General features: G+C 32.1%; 1 protein-coding gene and 1 long non-coding RNA gene across 4 annotated transcripts; one reads left to right on the forward strand and one right to left on the reverse strand.

The window, feature by feature from the left end:
• Positions 1 to 586: 586 nt before the first annotated feature.
• On the reverse strand, positions 587 to 2,402 carry LOC107919604 (uncharacterized). The gene is made up of 3 exons (XR_001690393.2): positions 2,295 to 2,402; positions 1,734 to 1,810; positions 587 to 880 (listed from the first exon to the last, which is right to left on the reverse strand). It is a non-coding gene; the product is annotated as an uncharacterized lncRNA (long non-coding RNA).
• Positions 2,403 to 3,231: 829 nt separating this feature from the next.
• Positions 3,232 to 10,186, forward strand: LOC107920047 (CSC1-like protein At1g69450). Of its 3 annotated transcripts, XM_041108776.1 has the most exons (12): positions 3,265 to 3,554; positions 4,147 to 4,477; positions 4,910 to 5,065; positions 5,342 to 5,405; positions 5,646 to 5,855; positions 6,155 to 6,337; positions 6,922 to 7,220; positions 7,618 to 7,894; positions 8,361 to 8,636; positions 9,132 to 9,365; positions 9,454 to 9,630; positions 9,891 to 10,186. In XM_041108776.1, the coding sequence occupies exons 2-11, from the start codon at positions 4,197 to 4,199 to the stop codon at positions 9,619 to 9,621; spliced, it is 2,148 nt and encodes a 715-aa protein (XP_040964710.1). In that variant the 5' UTR covers positions 3,265 to 3,554; positions 4,147 to 4,196; the 3' UTR covers positions 9,622 to 9,630; positions 9,891 to 10,186. The 3 variants fall into 3 exon arrangements, with proteins under 3 accessions (XP_040964711.1, XP_040964710.1, XP_040964712.1); XM_041108777.1 differs by lacking the exon at positions 9,891 to 10,186 and having other exon boundaries at positions 3,232 to 3,554; positions 9,454 to 9,857; XM_041108778.1 differs by lacking the exon at positions 9,891 to 10,186 and having other exon boundaries at positions 3,391 to 3,609; positions 9,454 to 9,857.
• Positions 10,187 to 19,427: the final 9,241 nt, after the last annotated feature.

The raw sequence follows: 19,427 nt of genomic DNA on the forward strand, positions 1-19,427 counted from the left end.
GATTTTGGATTAAAAAAAACTTTTATAAAATATAGGTAAATAATGAAAACAGAGGTTACACAGCCGTGTGACAAGGCAAGGATCGTGTGGTGCAGGGACATGGCCGTGTGGCTCAACCGTGTGATAGAGCTCAAATCGTGTGAAAGGAGACACACGGTCGTGTCACCAGACCGTGTAACTAACTGATGTCATGTGCAACATATATAACTTGTTTTAAGCAATTTGTATACCATTCATACCAAAAGACCTATATTGCCATTTAACACCATTCAAACCTACTCCAAAACATGTACGTTACAAGACCAAAACTCAATTTACTAATCATTCAAACAAGCAACCAATATGCCCTCATTGGCACCAACAATTCAACCATTAAACAATAAGGAAACTTTACCATTCTTGATAGGTTAATCATACCTAAACATTCACATGCAAGCACTATTTCTTTAACTAGAATATCAATAGGCAAAGTACAAAATATAACCTAAAACTTTATACCAATTTCATCAAGTAAAATGTACCATAACTACCAATGCCTTTAATCATTTCATACACAACTCAATTACACCAAATGAAAGCATTTAACTAACGTAACAAAGTCCATTGCTATTTCATGCTATCATCTAAACAAATACTTAATACTATCCATGTCTTTGTCATAAACATCTATATGTTAAATTACCATATGCATTTATTTAAATATTTATATTCATTCAAACTCAACCATGCCAAACCATAAACACAAGCTTTACAATATTGAATCCTCCTAAGTACATGTCACAAATAACCAAGTTTGAAACATCAAAAGTCTACCGAATCGGGAGATGAAAGGTGTATGCTTCTCGTTGATCCGGTCGACACGTTTCGAATAGTTCAAGATCTACAAAAAAGTAGTAACTTGAGTAAGTATATAAAATACTTAGTAAGCTCATATAATATAACAAATAACTTACCTTAACCATTTAACAATTGTATGAATCAATATGAAACAAATTCACCTTTAATAGCATTCAAAACATCAACCATATGAGATTTAGTCCAAACCACATATATAATTTCAAATGGTAAAGTACCAACTTTAACTCAAAATTTATCATGAATCCATTTTCCAATTTATCACTTTGCAACTCTTTCATCATTAAAATTTTCATCATATGTCCTTGACATATTCATTCATATCATGACATAGTTCAACAATTTTGGGTCGATAAGTAATGAACATACAGATATTCAGAGTTCGTATTTTGCTTACTTCAGTGAAACAGTTTCATATCAATTAATTTTTATTCTTTCGATGGATCTTTGTAAAAATATTCAATACATAAGTCCAAAAATAGATAATGCTCATAAGAGCTAATTAGATACAAAATAAATGTGTCAGGTTACTCGTCCGGGCTAAACCAGTGATAATACAAAAAAATAGTCTGGCCAAGGCTATGTATACATGTAAGGTTACCAGGCCAAGCTAAACCTTTAAAACGACAACGGATTACCAGTCCAGGCTAAATCTGAGTCACATGTATATCCAAGTCTGCAACACATGCTGGAGCTCGGTCTAGAACATAAATTCTGACAGAAATCTCATGTATGAAACTTTTACTCGATCTATCAAAATTATTTTAGAAATTCAAATATTTTTCGCATCAATCAATTTCATTTCCGTAGTGTTAAATATACATATACATATATATATCATTAACAAAATTTAACCAAAGATAAGAGTATGAACTTACCTGACAAAACGATAAGGCTTTGGATGCCAAGGATTATTCGGAAAATTTTCAATTTTTCACCTAAGTCACAACTTGATCTATATAATAGTTAAGATTCAAAATATCAATACCAATCTCATAAAAAAACTCAAATTCATGCATATAATCTTTTGGTATCATTTTACACAATTTTCTTGAACTTTTACATTTTATTCAATTTAGTTCCAAAAATTAAACTTATCATAACTTTCAAATTTGGACTTCAAACTTTAAACCAATTTCAAATACATTCAATTACTGGCACCAATTATCAAAATTTTCAGAAATTACAAATAAATTTCAAGATATTAACAATTTAGTCCTTATGTTCAAAATTAACAAAAACACTTTATAAAATAGTCCTTAAACAATTCATAGCTTCCAAATCTACCAGTTTATATAAAAAACATCTAAGATTCATCAATGACAAGTTTTAACATCTTTAATAGTTTTGAAATCGAAAATACGGGTTAGTTAAACTTAGTTGCAATGAACTCAAAAACATAAAAAAAAATACAAGAAACAAGATTAAAAATAGCATACATGCACAACTTGAAAGTTTGAAGCAATTCGGCCATGGCTCCTTTAGCTCTTTCTTCCTTTGAACCGTGAGAAACAAAATGAGGTGGGGGAAGATGACAAATTGTTTTTAATTCTTTTAACATATATTATTATAAAATTTTTATTTAATTAATATGACGCATATGCTAATTTAAACCAAAACCAACAGTCCCACTTTCTTAAAAAGTGGTTAATTATCACTTAAATCCTGACAAAATTTAATTAACCCCTTGATCAATTAAAATTTCATAAAAATCAAGTTTTTAAGATTTAGTACTTTTTCTGTAATTAACTATCAAATCACTAAAATTTCTGAACCAAACTTCAATACACTTATTTAGTAACTTCGTAGATATTTTTCAAAACTACTTGACTTTCGGGACAATCCACTTGTATTTAACTAATTATCCAATTAAATAAAAATTATCAGATAAAATTCACTATATCAAAATACTTAAATCATAAATATTAAATAATAATATTAATGTATTCACTCATCAAAATTGTGATCCCAAAACTATTATTTCTGACACCATTATTGTTACATTTTTCTATTTTCTTACGAGAATCGAATGATTTTTTATTAAGTGAGTTGAAAAAAATATTGTTTAACCTACCTTATTTTCCTGTGTGAATGGAGGAAGAGTTATATAATCTTTTATAAAATTTTAAATTATTTATAAACTTCAAATCAAAACATATTATATGCTTAGGAATATTCTAATAATAAACAATTGTGCTTCGTGCCATGCCCAACTTATTTTAAAAAATATTTTTTAAAATAAAAATCATTTTTTTTAAAAAAAATGCAAAGCTCTTTGGCCGGTAGATTGACTGTTAGTTGCTCTATTCCCCGTTTGACTTCCAACTATAAATCAACGAATCCTTTCCAAATTTTAAATTTTTATAAAAAATATACTAAAATCAAAATCCGAAATGCCCTTTTCACTTATAAAATACAAAAACAGAAAAAAAATCCAGACACGAAATTAGAGTAGTTCACTAATTTTAGTCCAAAAAAATAATTAAAGGACATTTTTTGTAATTACAAGAAGAATATATATATATATATAAATTTTTAAAAAAAAGCCACTGCAACAAGCAACCTCCAATCGTCCCCTGAATTAATGGTATTTTATACTGGACTTATATCTTGCCTCTAATTCGGAACCATTTTCTTCAACTATCCTTCGCGTTTCATCCGATTCAAACTCTCTACACTCCCAACCGTAGCAGAAGAAGGTTTGTTTGTTTTTACATAATCATCTCTGAGTTTGAAATTTATTTTGGAGCTGCAGTAAGTAGTGCAGTGAAGTTATCGTAAATTGTTCTTTATACATATTTGTGATTCGTAGCAGTTTGAGCTGAATGATTGCTCCATTTCTAGTTTGAATCGCGTTTGTTTTTTTTTTTATGAAAATGTTGTTTGAGCTTGTTTGCGCGGTTTTCTGATCCTGTGACTGTTTGCTTTTTTTTTTATCACAATGTTGTTTCGTTGCATTTAGGAAGTAGTAGATCCGGGAATGAGAAACAAAAGTAGTAGAGAATTACTGAATTAGATATTGACGTCTGCTAATTGTATAATGGAATATTGGCTGACATGAAAATTAATCAGCTTTGGAATAAAAGTTTTTGAGAGTCTTTATTTATTTATTGTTCTCGACCGATTGAAATGATTTATCATTCTACTTATTCTAGCTAATTATCATTTCTGCATGTAGGCAGCGAAATCCTTTGATCTTCTTTTTTAAGCTTATAATGAACAATTGCTGTCAAATTGTAATTGTTTCCCTTCTTGTAAGTTAATTGATTAATTATTTTCTTGTTGGTGCAGTTTTGATATATAAGCCATCTTTTTGAAGGGTTTGATATTGCTCTGAAGAGATGCTTGTGTCTGCTCTACTTACATCAGTGGGAATAAATTCTGGACTTTGTGTATTATTCTTCACATTGTATTCAATATTGAGGAAACAACCTACTAATTATGGAGTTTATATACCACGCTTGATTGCTGAGGGGAGCTCTAAGCGGAGAAGTCATTTCAACTTAGAAAGGCTAATACCATCTCCCGGCTGGGTCAAAAGGGCATGGAAGCTATCTGAAGAGGACCTCTTGTCAACCTCCGGCTTAGATGCTGTGGTCTTTATGCGTGTTATAACATTTAGGTGAGTGTTTTCTTTCATGTATGCAACTATCAAGAAGAAAATCATTAGACATAATGTGATTTCTGCAGCTTGAATAGGTAATAAATTAAGGGATTTTTCGTTATACATTTTAGCCGTAGTTTTTCCTTTTTAGATCGTGTGATTTGTGTCCCTGTTTTCTAGTTATGTGTGTGTGTGTCTCGGAGAAAGAGAAAGAGAGAGAGAGATTGCAGAATGGATGGGAAGAAAAGATTGATTGTTTAAGTGAAAATAAATTCAGTCCTTAGTCTTCTCATTTTTCTATTCTTTTTTTTTCAGATTATGTATGCATTACTTGATCTTTATCTTTATCTTTTTTTTTTTTGATTCTTGATATTACCAATTTTATTAACGTTTTATCAAGAGCTTTTCTGCCTCAACCTTATGTTTGTTTATTTGCTCTTAATACTGCAGTTTGAGAGTATTTTTGTTTGCTGGGGTTATTGGTATATTTGTTCTTCTCCCTGTCAATTGCTCCGGGGATCAGCTTCACGATATTGATTTTGCTGATTTGTCAAATAATTCTTTGGACGTGTTTACCATTTCAAATCTAAGCAGTGGCTCAAAAAGGTAATTTCTAGTTTAAAGTTACTTTTCACTTGACTTGAACGTTGATTCTACATGCCTTCGGAAATTAACTTCAAGCTTCCTCAAGAAAGAGTGTTTTATTGGTACCTTTGAGAGAAACCTGAGAAGGATAAGTTATGTCATACAAAGATCATGTTTTTATATTCTTAAGTCTTAAATAATTGGTCATTATCTCTTAGAACTGAGAAGTTGTAGCTTTATCACATGCTTAAGGCCTAATCAAGTGTAAATGAAACTAGTTTTAGCTTTTTTTTGCAGGTTATGGGCTCACTTTAGCGCTGTGTATCTTGTCACTGCATTTGTTTGCTATCTGCTCTATTATGTAAGTCTACTTCTCTGCTCCAAAGAAATTCAATAACAGAATTCAACTGCATCAAATTCCTTAGTTTATTACATGAAATTTTTTGAACAGTTGATCATCTATTCTTAATGTCACAGGGTTGCTAATTTTATGGAAATCAGTTTGATGTTACTGATCATTATTTTTCTATACTTGTGAATGATTCTGGGGCTATTTAAGCGATTATATTTGTACTGGCTACTAAGTTGCGACTTTCTGCAGGAATATAAATGTATAACTGGAAAAAGGATAGACTTTTTTCACTTAACCAAACCTCAGCCTCATCAATTCACCATATTGGTACGCAGTATACCTGTTTCTGCTGGAAGTAGTGTTAGTGAGAGTGTTGAAAGATTTTTCATGGAGTACCATCCTTCTACATACCTTTCACATATGGTTGTTCATAGATCAAGTAAACTTCAAAGTCTCATTGTAAGCAATTATTTTTAATGTTTTTCATTTCCTTAAGCTTCTAGTTTTGATTTACCGTTTTTAATACTCTTTAATTCTTCTTTTATTTCTTTTTCATGTGAGAATAATTAACATAATTGAGAAATATTTTCATCTTAAGCCCGTGGCTTTGTTTCCATGTATGGTCATTGGTCATGTGTATGCTAGTGGTACTAAAAAGCACCCTGTCCTCTTCTCATTATTTTTCTATATCAGCAACTCTAGTGCTCTGTTTCTTATTTCTAACAGTTAATTTCATTACTTTGTTTAATCCCTTTCAGAAGGATGCAAAAAAATTATATAAAAGGACTACGCACTTACAATCAGAACCCAATCAGCCGCAGTATAGGCATGTTGGGTTATTTCGGCACAGGGTTGATCTGGTGGATCATTATGGAAAGAAATTAGAAGACATAGAGGAGAATATGAGATTAGAGCGATCTGAAGTTTCATTGGCAACACAAGTATGTGCTTGTACCTGCTGTTTTTCTTTTGGCATTTGTTCTATTTTCAAACTTTTCTCAGGATCTTGTAAATGGACCCTTCAGTAAGTAGAAGTCAAAGTTAGGGAATACCAAATATAGGTGGATCCTTAGAATCTAAAGTCATAAATTTCCATTACTTCTTTCTAGCAATGCGGACAATAGTGACCATGTTATGAGATGATGCCTCCCAACTGGTATGAGCTCTCCTTATTCAAGGGTTGGAAAAACCTCTGACCTTGATTATTTTATTAGAAAAATGGTAAATTCCCCCCCCCCTTTTTTTTTTCTTTTGCTAGCTTCCTTTTCCCGATTTATTTTAAGGTGCAAATGATGTATAACAAATTAACGTTACCAAAGGATGACTCTTATCTGCTTCTTTCTAGGCTCTCCACATCTTTCTTGTAACTATTATACCATTCTTGTGGCCATGTTCTACTTCGTTTTTTGTGGCCATATATGCAGCGACAACTGAATCTTAACTTTGCAATTAAGTTGGTTTTAATTTTTTTTTTTTTTGTAATGTATGGAGCATCCTATTGATAATTTCGTATTCAATGTAAAAGGAAGTTCGAGCAGCTTTTGTCTCTTTCAAGTCTCGGTATGGTGCAGCAGTTGCTTTCCACATGAAACAATCAATTAACCCAACAGAGTGGGTCACAGAACTAGCTCCCGAGCCGAATGATGTCTACTGGCCCTTTTTTTCATCATCATTCATGAGAAGATGGCTTTCTAAGATTGTTGTTATTGTTGCATGCATACTCCTGACAATTCTATTCCTTATTCCGGTTCTGGTTGTGCAAGGTCTCACTAACCTAAATCAGTTGGAAATTTGGTTTCCGTCCTTGAAAAGCATTCTAACCATGTAAGTGTAGTTTAGCTCCAGTATTTCACCATCATTCCTGTTGTTTACCTTTTACTGCTATATGTTTGTGTTATTGCCCTAGCCTTCTCCTTGTAAAATTCATGGAAAATTCTTCCTAAGTTTGTTGTCTCATGTCATTCAAACGAGGAGAGTAAAACGTTGTAACCTACTATGTCATTGCATAATTCTATGCTTACACGATTTGTTAATGTTTTTCTATTAATTAGAAGATTGCAGAATAAATACAAACGATTGGTTGCTTTTTATAAATACAGTATTTAATCATATTCTCTTATGCATGGCAAATGTGTGATAACTGTGCATTTTCATGTTATTTATCCATCTTTGTTCATTTTCTTAATAAGATGAAGTTTGATTATTATGTGTTTGTTTGCAGAACATTTGTCAGTCAGGTAATTACAGGGTATCTTCCCAGCCTTATTCTTCAGTTGTTTCTCAAGATTGTGCCTCCAATAATGGAGTTCCTTTCCTCCATTCAAGGATACATTTGCCACAGTGATATTGAGAAGAGTGCATGTAACAAAGTGCTATGGTTCACAATATGGAACATATTTTTTGCAACTGTATTTTCTGGATCAGTTTTGTATCAGGTTTCTATCTTCCTTGATCCCAAGCATATCCCTGCAAAGCTCGCCTCAGCGGTTCCTGCACAGGTTAGAATGCATTTTCCTGCAAAAACCTCTTTGACTAGTTTTATCCAATTTAATAGGGGCAAAAGGAATGGGGTTCTTTCTCTAGTGGTTCATAGAAGCAGGAATTATGGCAGGGGAAATGTCTCAATCATTACCGTAACTAATCCACTGATAAACTTTCTTCTTGTTTGTGTATATGCTGATCAAGATTACTTCACAACTTTAATACTATTGAATCAAATTTGAGGGCAAATGTTGTAGAAGAAAAATTGATTCATAAACAGTATATTATAATCTTACAACTATGTTTCTAATCGAGAAAAAAAAAGTTGAACCAAAATGCTATCTGTACATGGAAAATTATTGAAAAGTAAAAAGTAAATTATTATGTTTGTTACCTGCCCCGAAAGCAGTAACTATTAAATTTTCACCCTCTGTTCATTTAGAACTATTATCCATGATGATGACACTCCAATTCTTTTTGTAGGCTTCTTTCTTCATTGCTTATGTGGTGACATCCGGATGGACGAGTACTTCATCAGAACTTTTTCGCATAATCCCTCTCATTTGGAGTCTGATACGAAAACCCTTCACTTGTTGCTCAGACGAAGAGTTTGAAGTTCCATCGATTCCTTACCACAGAGACATTCCAAGGATTCTTTTCTTCGGACTTCTTGGAATTACATATTTCTTCCTTGCACCATTAATTTTGCCCTTCCTCTTGGTGTACCTCTGTCTTGCTTATATCATCTATCGAAACCAGGTTAGTTAGCTATCTATGTCCCTTTCTTTCCCTGCCATTTTTTAAATTTTCATCTCCAAGCAAATCATGTCAAGTTAGTTTCCTTACTATCAGAATCCATTCATCAAGTGAGATGAGTAATCTACAACTATCTAAAAGTACATGGAAAAACTTAGAAAAAGAAGTTGAACATAATCATGTTCGTTGCATACCCTTATTCGAGACTCACACTCCAAGTCCGATTAAAACAATATGAGATTGCAACGAGTGCATCTTTGTAAGATTAATTTATGAAGTTTGATTCACTGACCGAAAATTATAATATATAAAGCCTTCCACAAGTTGTTAATTGATAATTCCTGTTTTCTATTCTGCCTTGGTGGGTAGTTCTCATCCAAACAAATGGAGCAGTATATAGTAATTTTTGACGTTTGTATTTCACTATTTGTATATATAGTTAGTTTCTGGTATTAATTTGGACAACTTTCATTAACCTTTGGCAAATTTACTTTGCAGTTCTTAAATGTATATGCACCGAAGTACGAGACCGCAGGGAAGTTTTGGCCAATTGTGCACAATTCGATGATATTCTCCCTCGTACTCATGCAAGCTATTGCAATTGGACTCTTTACACTGAAGAAGCTCCCATTAGCATCAACGTTAATTTTCCCTCTTCCTGTCCTCACACTTCTCTTCAATGAGTACTGCCGGAAACGTTTCTTGCCAAATTTCATCGCTTACCCTGCCGAGGTACGTATCTTTACGTCCCATTCACGAGTTTCACAATTGTAGCATAAATCCTCTATCGTGATCTTGGCTCGGGTTTTGAATCTTGCAGGTTCTGATAAAGAGAGACAGGGAAGACCGGTATGATCCGAAAATGGCCGAATTCTACGATAACTTAGTGGCTGCATATCAGGATCCTGCCTTGCTACCAATTCAGTTTTCTGCAAATTCTGATAGTCTTAATAGCCCTCTTATATCTGCTGCTCAAGTTCGACATTAGCCATCGGAGGTATTTGAGAAAATCTATACTTAATACATGCTTGGACCTTATGTTTATTAGTGTCCTCATTGATTTGCAATTTCTCCTCTTCTTTTTTTTTTTGTGTGTGTGTGTGTGTGTGTATGGGCTTGTAAATGAACCATTATTTAGCAAAACAATTCTGACCTTACTTTCCCTAAACTTTAAACTTTTATCACTCCCAAAATTTCTTGTTTATAAACCTGCTTTTTCCATTAGACATTCCCTTGAATTTTAATGAAACCGTGCAGTATTTCCAGTTTGGTAGCTACTTTCCGGAAGCTTTCAGGAGGTTCTACTATTAGGGGTGATAACAACTTGGTTTGATTCGATTTTGGAAACATTGCAGTTATCATGCAGTTATTATGGGTTAAATCCTGCTATTAGTTCCTGTACTTTGCAAAAATGATTGATTTAGTCCTTATACTTTAATTTGGATTAATGATTATCATTTGCATCAAGACTGAAAGTTTATATTTCCAAAATTTATAGGGACTTAGAATGATCTAATTGGAGAATAAGGGCTAAAACTACTTCTATACACACTGACTAGTAATTGAATTTAACCAAACGAATTTAACTATTATTATTTGGGTTGGGACTAAAATTTTAAATTTTAAAAAGTATAGAGATTAAAATTAACTAATTCGAAAAATAAAATAAAAACTAAAATTAATGAAATTAAAATATAAAGATTAAATTAATAACTTTTACAAAATACGTAAACAAATAATTTAATTTAATTTTATTATGGTTTTTCAAAAACCGCAACTAAATTCGTATCAAATTTTAACTTATAAATTACGAATCAATTAAAACCAAATAGATTTAAATAATAATAGATTCAAAATCAAATATAACCCTAACACAGCGGTTGGTTCGTTTCGGTTCTTTTTTTTTTTTTTTTTTGCTTAGCCTTATCTAATATAAACATTCCATCTCACAAACCAAAGATTAATGGAAGTTGCCCTTATAAATTACCTGGCATCTGCAACATACAGTTGAATAATTACAAGATAGATGAGATTATCTAATTTATATATTGACAGTAGATAAATAAATAAGGATTTATTTTACAATCTAAATATTAATTTTACTTGCCAAAAAATTATGTGATAAATTTTTAGTACTAAATTTTATAATTATTAAATTTATATTAATTTTTTTGATAAATTAGTAAAAGTTGAATATGAAATATAATTATGTTATTTGATAAGAGTAAAAGTTGTAAATAACTAGACTATTTGATAAACAATTTATGGACTTTATTACTCAAAAATACCATTTTTTTTTCAAATTTACCAGATTAGGCCTTTTTTGGGAAAATTATAGGAATAGATAGATTTTTTGAAAGTGCTTTCCGCCACATCAGCACTAAAAGTGACAACACCAACATTTTTTTTATTTTTTGGTGTCACCTATTAATGTGGAGATAAAACTTATAAAACAGATTTTTATATAGACCCCAAGTCTCATTTCCCTTGTTTTCTTAAGCGATGTGGGATGTGAGATATGAGTATATAGACTAAAAATTTATTTGTAGCTTGTTCCTAGACAATGTGAGATTGCTTACTCTTTCAACTAACAACATAAGATTAAAAGCTACACTTAATTTATCTCTATTTAGAACTCTAAACTAAATAGAAATAAATTTAATCTATATTAAATCTATTAAATCGATCTATATAAAAAAAATTCTATATAATTTAGATGTAAAATATACTAAAATATAAAATAAACTAGAAAATAAAAATGGAGTCAGTAATATTAGTAATATTATATTACTATATTAATATATAATATACTAATAGAATCAATATAACATATAATATAATATAAAAGAAATATAACTAAGATATAAAATATTTCCTTCAAGGACATGCTAATAGGGTCCAAGAAATCGTTGGGGAAAGATGTACTAGAAATAGATGTGGATGATGTTCAGTTGCTTGAGGGTGATGTGACTGTTGGAACAGAGGATTACATTTCGTCGATTAGATTTTCTAATAGTGTTCATCAGATTTTGTATAGGAGAATGTTAGGACAGTTATCGTGAAACTTTTGAGAAAGAAAATTGGCTATCATACACTCTCAAATAAGATCTATAATTTGTGGAAACCTTCAACTCCTATAACGATTATGGATCTAAAAAATGATTATTTTTTGGTCAAACTACAAGAGGAAGATGATTATGTTCAGGCGCTTACTGAAGAACCGTGGATAGTATTTGGGCATTATCTTACTGTGCAACCTTGGACTGAATACTTTTCCATGAGCCAACCGTTCCCGCCGAATGTTGTCATTTGGATTCGATTCCCAGGTGTTCCAGGGTTTATGTATTGAAAAACTCTTATCAAATCTATTGGGGAGATTGTGGGTAGAGTCATCAAGTCGGATGATAACACAGGGAATGCCCTGCTGGGTAGGTTTGTTCGCTTGGCAGTTATGGTTAACCTGAATAAACCATTAGTTCTAGAATTAAAGTGGATGGTCGGGTGCAGAGGGTAGAGTATGAATCTCTTCCTAATGTATGCTTTGCGTGTGGCCATTATGGACATATGAAAGAGTCATGCCTGACTTTGTATGTTCAGGAAAAACTAGGAGGTGAAAATGTTGATTTGAACTTGGAAACACGATCCAATGGTTCTATGGTTAATCATGAAGGAGCTGACGAATTTGGGCATTGGATGTTAGTTGACCAGTGGTCAAGGAGGCCTGATCGATGTAAGGGCTCTGGCAAGGTTGTTAAGGAAAGTGCAAACCTTAAGGGATCTCGATTTAATGCTCTACTTAATTTAAAGGACAATGAGATTATGGGTGAGCAAAACTTGATTCGACTCGAAAAAATCGAAAAAAAATTTAAATTTCGAGTTAAACGAATCGAGTTATTCGAGTTAACCAAGTTATTCGAATCAACTCGATTTTTTTTTTCAAATTTCGAGTTCGAATCGAGTTGAGTTTTCGAATTCGAATAACTCGAATAATTCGAATAATTCAAATATCAAACTATAATATTTTACATTTTTACCCCAAACTCCCAAACCTTTTTACTTTTCCCTCAAAACTTTTACTCATTCCCACTTTTCCCCCAAAACTTTTACTCCCCTACCCTCCCAACCCCACAATCTACCCAAAATTCATTTCCCACCGAAATTTTACTCTCCCATTTACTTTTTCTCAAAATTTTACTCATAAAAACCCTCAAAACCTTTTATTTTCTCCCAAAATTTTTACTCCCTCCCACTTTTCCTCTAAAACTTTTATTCCCTTCCCATCCCACCTCCCATCTACCCCAAACCCTCCCCCCTCCAATTTTTTTTAATATTTTCCCTCCAAAATTTTACTCCCCACTATTTACTTTCCCTCAAACTTTTATTCCCAAAACTTTTTATTTTCCCCCTAAACTTTTACTTCTCACCCTTTACTCTCAAATAAAAAATCAAAATTATCCAAAAAAAAATCACTAAACATAAATAGTAATAATTTTATTTATATCTACTATTTATATTATTAAATTAAATTTCACATTTTCTATTATTTATATTATTGAATTGTTTACTCATATTGAATATTTATATTAAAATTGAATTATTAATTATGCTATAAAATATTCGTGTTAAAATTTTATATTGGTATCAATTTCACATTTTATTTTTAAAATAACTTTTATTAAAAAATCATATTTTTATATTTAATATATTTTTTAATTCCAAAATACATAGTGACAAGAATCTGAAGATAATTGAAACAACTAAGCAAGCAAAGAAGCTAACCAGTATATAAAAAATTAATAAATAAATTATGAGGTGATGAAAGTTAATAAAAAAATTGATTAAGGTGGACAAATTTTATTACGATGGGTGACGGTGGTTAAAAGGACCCAAATTTATTTTTTAAAATTTAACTCGAACAAATATATTCGATTCGATTCGAATTCCATCTCACTCGACTCGATTCGAAAAAATTTCAAATCAAATTAGGATGATAAAATATGATTCGTCAACTTGATTAACTCGAAATTTTTTTATTCGATTCGATTCGATCGAACGCTCACCCCTAAATGAGATACATGCTGTGCAGAATATCCTGCTTGAATTTAATGCTAAATCAAAGGGAAAAGATTGGTCATTTATGACAACCCTTTGGGTGTTGATAATTCCATTTTGGACCGTGGGAATGGCAAAGACTTTGGGCCGTATGACATGGTTAAAGAATTTGAGTCTGTTAACATGAGAAGCCTGGTCATTGGTAATACTTCAAATGCAGCTGGTGGGCCCATAGGTGCTTCAGAATTTGTGGATGGAATGGGTCATATCAGGAAGGACCCGATTCCTATGGATAAACTGGGGTCATTTAACCAATTTGAAGCTAAAGATTTTTTTTTTGCAGGAAACGTCTATTGCACAGCACATTTCACCGACAACGAGTGGGGGTTCTAATTTACTGGTAGAGAGGGCCTTGAAAACTATGCTTAATATGGATAAACATTCGACTGTGATTTTTGTCAAAAATCAATACCCTAACCTACTGGAAGACGGATGGAGGACTAATAAAAAGCTGGAGGTGGCACTGGGGAGCGATTCTGGAATGTCCCTTCATATAGAGGGGGACCCAAACGTGGTAAAAAATTTTCTATATCTTTAAGGGGTAAGAGCAGCAATTTTAAGAGCCGAGGGTTTGAGCGATTGCTTATTTCGGAGGCAATGAGTCGTATTGTTGACGATATTGAAAGAGTGGTTACCAATTCCATTTTTGAGGCGGAGGATGGTAGTAAGCTAGTAATAGATGGTATATAGACACCTTGTGAGGTGAAGTTTCTTTTCTTGCCATTTATGTAATTGCCTATTCTTTTTGTTTGGAACTGCCAAGGTTGTCCAAGTCCTAAATTCATCAAGGTGGTTAATGATTATTTTGTGGAGCATAAAGTTGAGATAGTAATTTTCCTTAAAACTCAGGTTAGTGGTCCTAAGGCGGACAAAATTATTTCTAAGCTTGGTTTTGACTTCTCTCATAGAGTAGAAGCTCGGGACTTTTTCTGGGGGAGTTTGAATCTATTGGAAGAGTGGAATTTAGATTCAGGTATTGAATAATAATCCCCAACTTATTCACAGTTACATTAAGAAGGAAATGGAGGTTCAAGGTGTTTTTGTGACTTTCGTTTATGGTATTCTGGACAAGCAAAAGCGTAGGGATTTATGGAACTGGTTGAATTTAATTACTCGCTTTGTTAATGGGCCTTGGTTATTGGTGGGTGACTTTAATGCTTACCTATCACCGGATGAGAAAAGAGGGGGTCGATCGGTGTCCTCTGGGTGTAAACTGTTTCAAGATTTTATCATGGTGAATGGTCTTAAAAATCTTGGACTTAAGGGGCCCCAATTTACTTGGAGAAGGGGGACTACATTTGAGAGACTGGATAGGGCTATTGGTAACTTTGATTGGTTTTGAATGTTACCGGATATTTTATTTTTTCACCTCTGACATTTGAAATTAGATCACAAGTAGCTTTTGCTATCAAAGGATTCTTCTATTGTTAATAGACCAATTAGCCATTTTCACTTTTTGGCTTATTGGGTGCAACATTCATCTTTCAGAAATTTTGTTTGTGAGAATTGGAAATGTGGACAGAATGTAACACCCCTAACCTGTATCCATCGTCAGGATAGGGTTACAGAGCATTACCATAAAAACGTAACTTAAAATCATCCATTTCAAAAACATTTTGTAAATCATATCATAGTCCAATCAAACACATGCATATTGTCCCTTATTCGAGCCCTCGAGGCTCTAGAAACACTTTAAAGATGATTCGGGACTAAATTGAAAACATATGAAACCTTAAGGAAAAACTTAGAAAAATTTAAACTGCAAGGGTCATACGGCCATGTGGCCAGGCCGTGTGACTCACACGACTGAGACACACGCCCGTGTCTTAGGCCGTGTAACTGCCTGACTTGTTACCCTTTGAAACTTACAAAGGACACACGATCGTTTTGTATGGCCGCGTGTCACACACGACTGAGACACACTCTTGTGTCTTAGGCCTTGTGGACAAGAAATAGGCCAAATTCAAGCCATTTCTTTCACCCAATTCAAGTACACACATACAAGTCATTTGCATACACAATCAAGCATTAAACATACCTAAAACATGTGTAATAAGACCATTTCGAATGACCAAATTTCATTTAACCAATATGCCACATAAGGCACCTCAAAAACAAGCATTCAACTTAACCAAACATATGCATAATTGGTCACCTTGGTACCATTTTAAAACATACCATAATTAACTTATACCATGTTAATATAACTTACCATTTGAATCATTATTCTCATGCATCTCAAACACACATATACCTAAACTTATACATATTTGATCATAACTCATCCATATATATTTAGCTTCATTCCATACCAAGTTATACCATAATCGACCACATTGAACTACACCAACATATACTCAATTGGTCATTTTTTGTACAAACACAATTAACTAAATTTCATATTCAAGCATACCTAAATTAACGATATTGCAAACATGCCAAACTTACCTCTTTGGTCATAAAATCATGAATCAACTTAACCATATTAACACCAACCGTAAAGATACCATAAGTACATTAACCATAATGATACTTATACATATCAAAACAACCACTAGATTATTTACACACAAATCCACCTATACATGCCATTATAACCTTGATCAAGACATCAGAATCTACCAATATAATCACTGGATAGTGTGAAAGATCTTCGACGAGCTTCCAACCAGTTCGAGCTTTTGATAATTTGTAAAGTAAGAGAAATACAACTATGTAGGCAATGAATGCTTAATAAGCTCGTACAACATGAAACATAACTTATCACTTCAATACTATAATACATAGATTAAACATGATTCAACGCTAATACTTTAAACTTAATATAAACTTATTGAACACCATTCAACTCACAATTGAGTATATTCAATAAGATCACATATACTTTTCATATATAACATACTGGGATTTATAAGTCGTAATACATAATCATCAATCTTTTCATAAGATTAGAAACCATTCTATTTATATCCAAATTATAAACTTACTGTTTCAATCCTTTTCATAATTTCATGACATAGTTCATTTGAAGCGCATACCTTACTTTTCCTTTTTCATTCCCGTTAAACCAAATAAAACAATATCGGATAATTGAAAAAATAATTACCGTACCAATTATATATATAACACACCAAAACAAAGCCTGCTAGGCTCGAGGCTTGATATAATTGCACTAGCAGAATGCCTAATCGACACAGAGCCCAAATATCATCGGCACAAAGCCTGAATACCACTGGCACAAAGCTTGCTAGGCACAAAGCCCGAATATCACCGGCACAAAGCTTGCTAGGCACAAAGCCCGAATATCACCGGCACAAAGCCTGAATTAACGTTACGTTTCAATTTATTAAAACATAGCTAAATGACATTTAAGATTTAAAAAATAATGAAATAGTATGAAATATTCAATAAAATTAAGAATAATAGTATAACGAACTTACTTGGCTAAATTGCAGAAATATCAAAATACAAGGGATTTTTAGTAATTTTCCACTTTCCTCGATTTTTCACTCGATCTTGATCTAAATTAATAAATTCATTAAATTTATTAATTCAAATAGTAAAAAAATTTATTTTATGCAATTTAGTCATTTTTTGCATTTTTACAAAATTACCTCTAAAGTTTTACTTTTATTCAATTTAGTCCCTAAGCCTAAAAAATTTTTAATGCCAAATTATAACAGCAGAATATTCATGGCACCCATTTCAGCCCATTATTTCAAAAATTTCACATAAAATCCTTGTACATTTATTTTTTTGACAATTTAGTCCCTAATCGATAATTCATCAAAAATCACTTAATAAAATACTTATAAATAACAACGAACACCTCAAATTCATCATTTAACATCTAAAATCACAAGTTTCATCAATGAAGAAAATCAAAATCTTTAATAGTTTCAAAAACGAAGGTACGAGCTAGCTGGACCTAGTTGCAACGATATTAAAAACATAAAAATTATTACAAACGAGATCAAATCACATACCATGCATCAAAATGGCAGCTTGGCCGAATGCTTTTTCCTCCCCACACCATAGCTATTCGGTTGAATTAAAGAATGAAGAAGATGATGATTTAGATTTGGTTTATTTTAGTTTTAATTATTAAATTACTAATATACCCGTTTAAAATCATGAAATTTACCATGCAACCTATCCATGAATATCCAGTCACATTAAATATGGTATAATTACCATTCAAGTCCATTAGTTCACCTTTTCAAAGCTAATTTATCCATTTAATTAATAGAATTCAACTTTTACAACTTTTACAATTTAGACCTTTTTAATTAATTAACTATCGAAACGTTAAAAATTTTTCAACCAAACATTAATACCACCTTAATGACACTCCATAGATATATATTTACTTTTCGGTTTATAGAAACGAGGTCTCGATACCTCATTTTCTAAAACCACTTGACCTTAGAGTTTTACCATTGGAACTTAATAAATCGCTTAAATAACATAAATGATCAAATCAAAAACCTTTTTAAAGTCACATTTAACTCGTAAATATTAAATAATAATATTTACAAACTTACTCGTCGAATTTGGTGGCCCCAAAACCATTGTTTTTGACACCACTGAAAAACGGGTTGTTACAACTCTCCCCCTTACGAAAATTTCATCCTCAAAATTTCTCACCTGATAATAGCCATCACATCAAATCTTTGTTTCCTATTCTTAATGGTAGTCCACAAATAAATTAATTATAACTCATCTCGATTAGAAGTCATAGTAGAACTTGATACTATACTTGGACTTAACTGAACAGCTTTGATGTTCTCCTATCTTAACTTTATCATCATTAGCACAACTATCGAGAAATTCCCAGTAATCATCAATCGAAACATACCTGAAAATCCAAATCATAAGATTCTAAATACATTTTCATAATGTTTAACCAAAGATCATACTTTCCATAACAAACTCTAATTGATGCTTCTGACACATCTGCATCTATAACTTTTAACTAATAAACATTCCATTTCATGAAAAACTTTAAGCAAAATCATTTAACACAAGTGTGATAGCTGCAACTATCGAGATGACTTTAACCCATAATAACATTTTCTGATCATCACTGACCTGGTTGATATATCCCTGTACCATATCTTCTATAATATGAATCCTTTATTCTGACTATCCGTCTATTTACCCATGAATTCGCAAAAATTTATTCCCGAATCTAAAGATGTACTCGAATATACATACGACTCATCTAACTTTTCAAGTGAATAATCCATTCTGATTAAAATAATTGAGTCGATCTTATCAATCAAATAATAACATTTCAGAATAATTCGTTCTTCTTATTATCAAGATAATCTAGATATATCGTCTATCGTACTTTTCTCAAAATACCAACCAAAGATCACCACAAACTACATTAACTAACTCAAAATATGATATTTTGCTTTGACTTGTTGATATAAATCGAGATTACCTGAGGAATGAGAACGAATATGTAAGGTTAAGCTTGATTTTCCACATTTATACTTTTGTTGTTGCCAACCCCTTTCACGAAAATTAAAAAGGAAATATATAATAAAACTATTTCAATGATTAAGATCGAAGCTTTGAATCATACCAGAGCCACAACCATCGGATGAATTAAAACCATAGTGCTTTAATAAGACCGACCTTACAACCGTGTAGATAAAATAATGTCTCAACCAT

Source organism: Gossypium hirsutum, chromosome D13 (genome assembly GCF_007990345.1).
Source record: "Gossypium hirsutum isolate 1008001.06 chromosome D13, Gossypium_hirsutum_v2.1, whole genome shotgun sequence".
Classification (NCBI taxonomy): domain Eukaryota; kingdom Viridiplantae; phylum Streptophyta; class Magnoliopsida; order Malvales; family Malvaceae; genus Gossypium; species Gossypium hirsutum.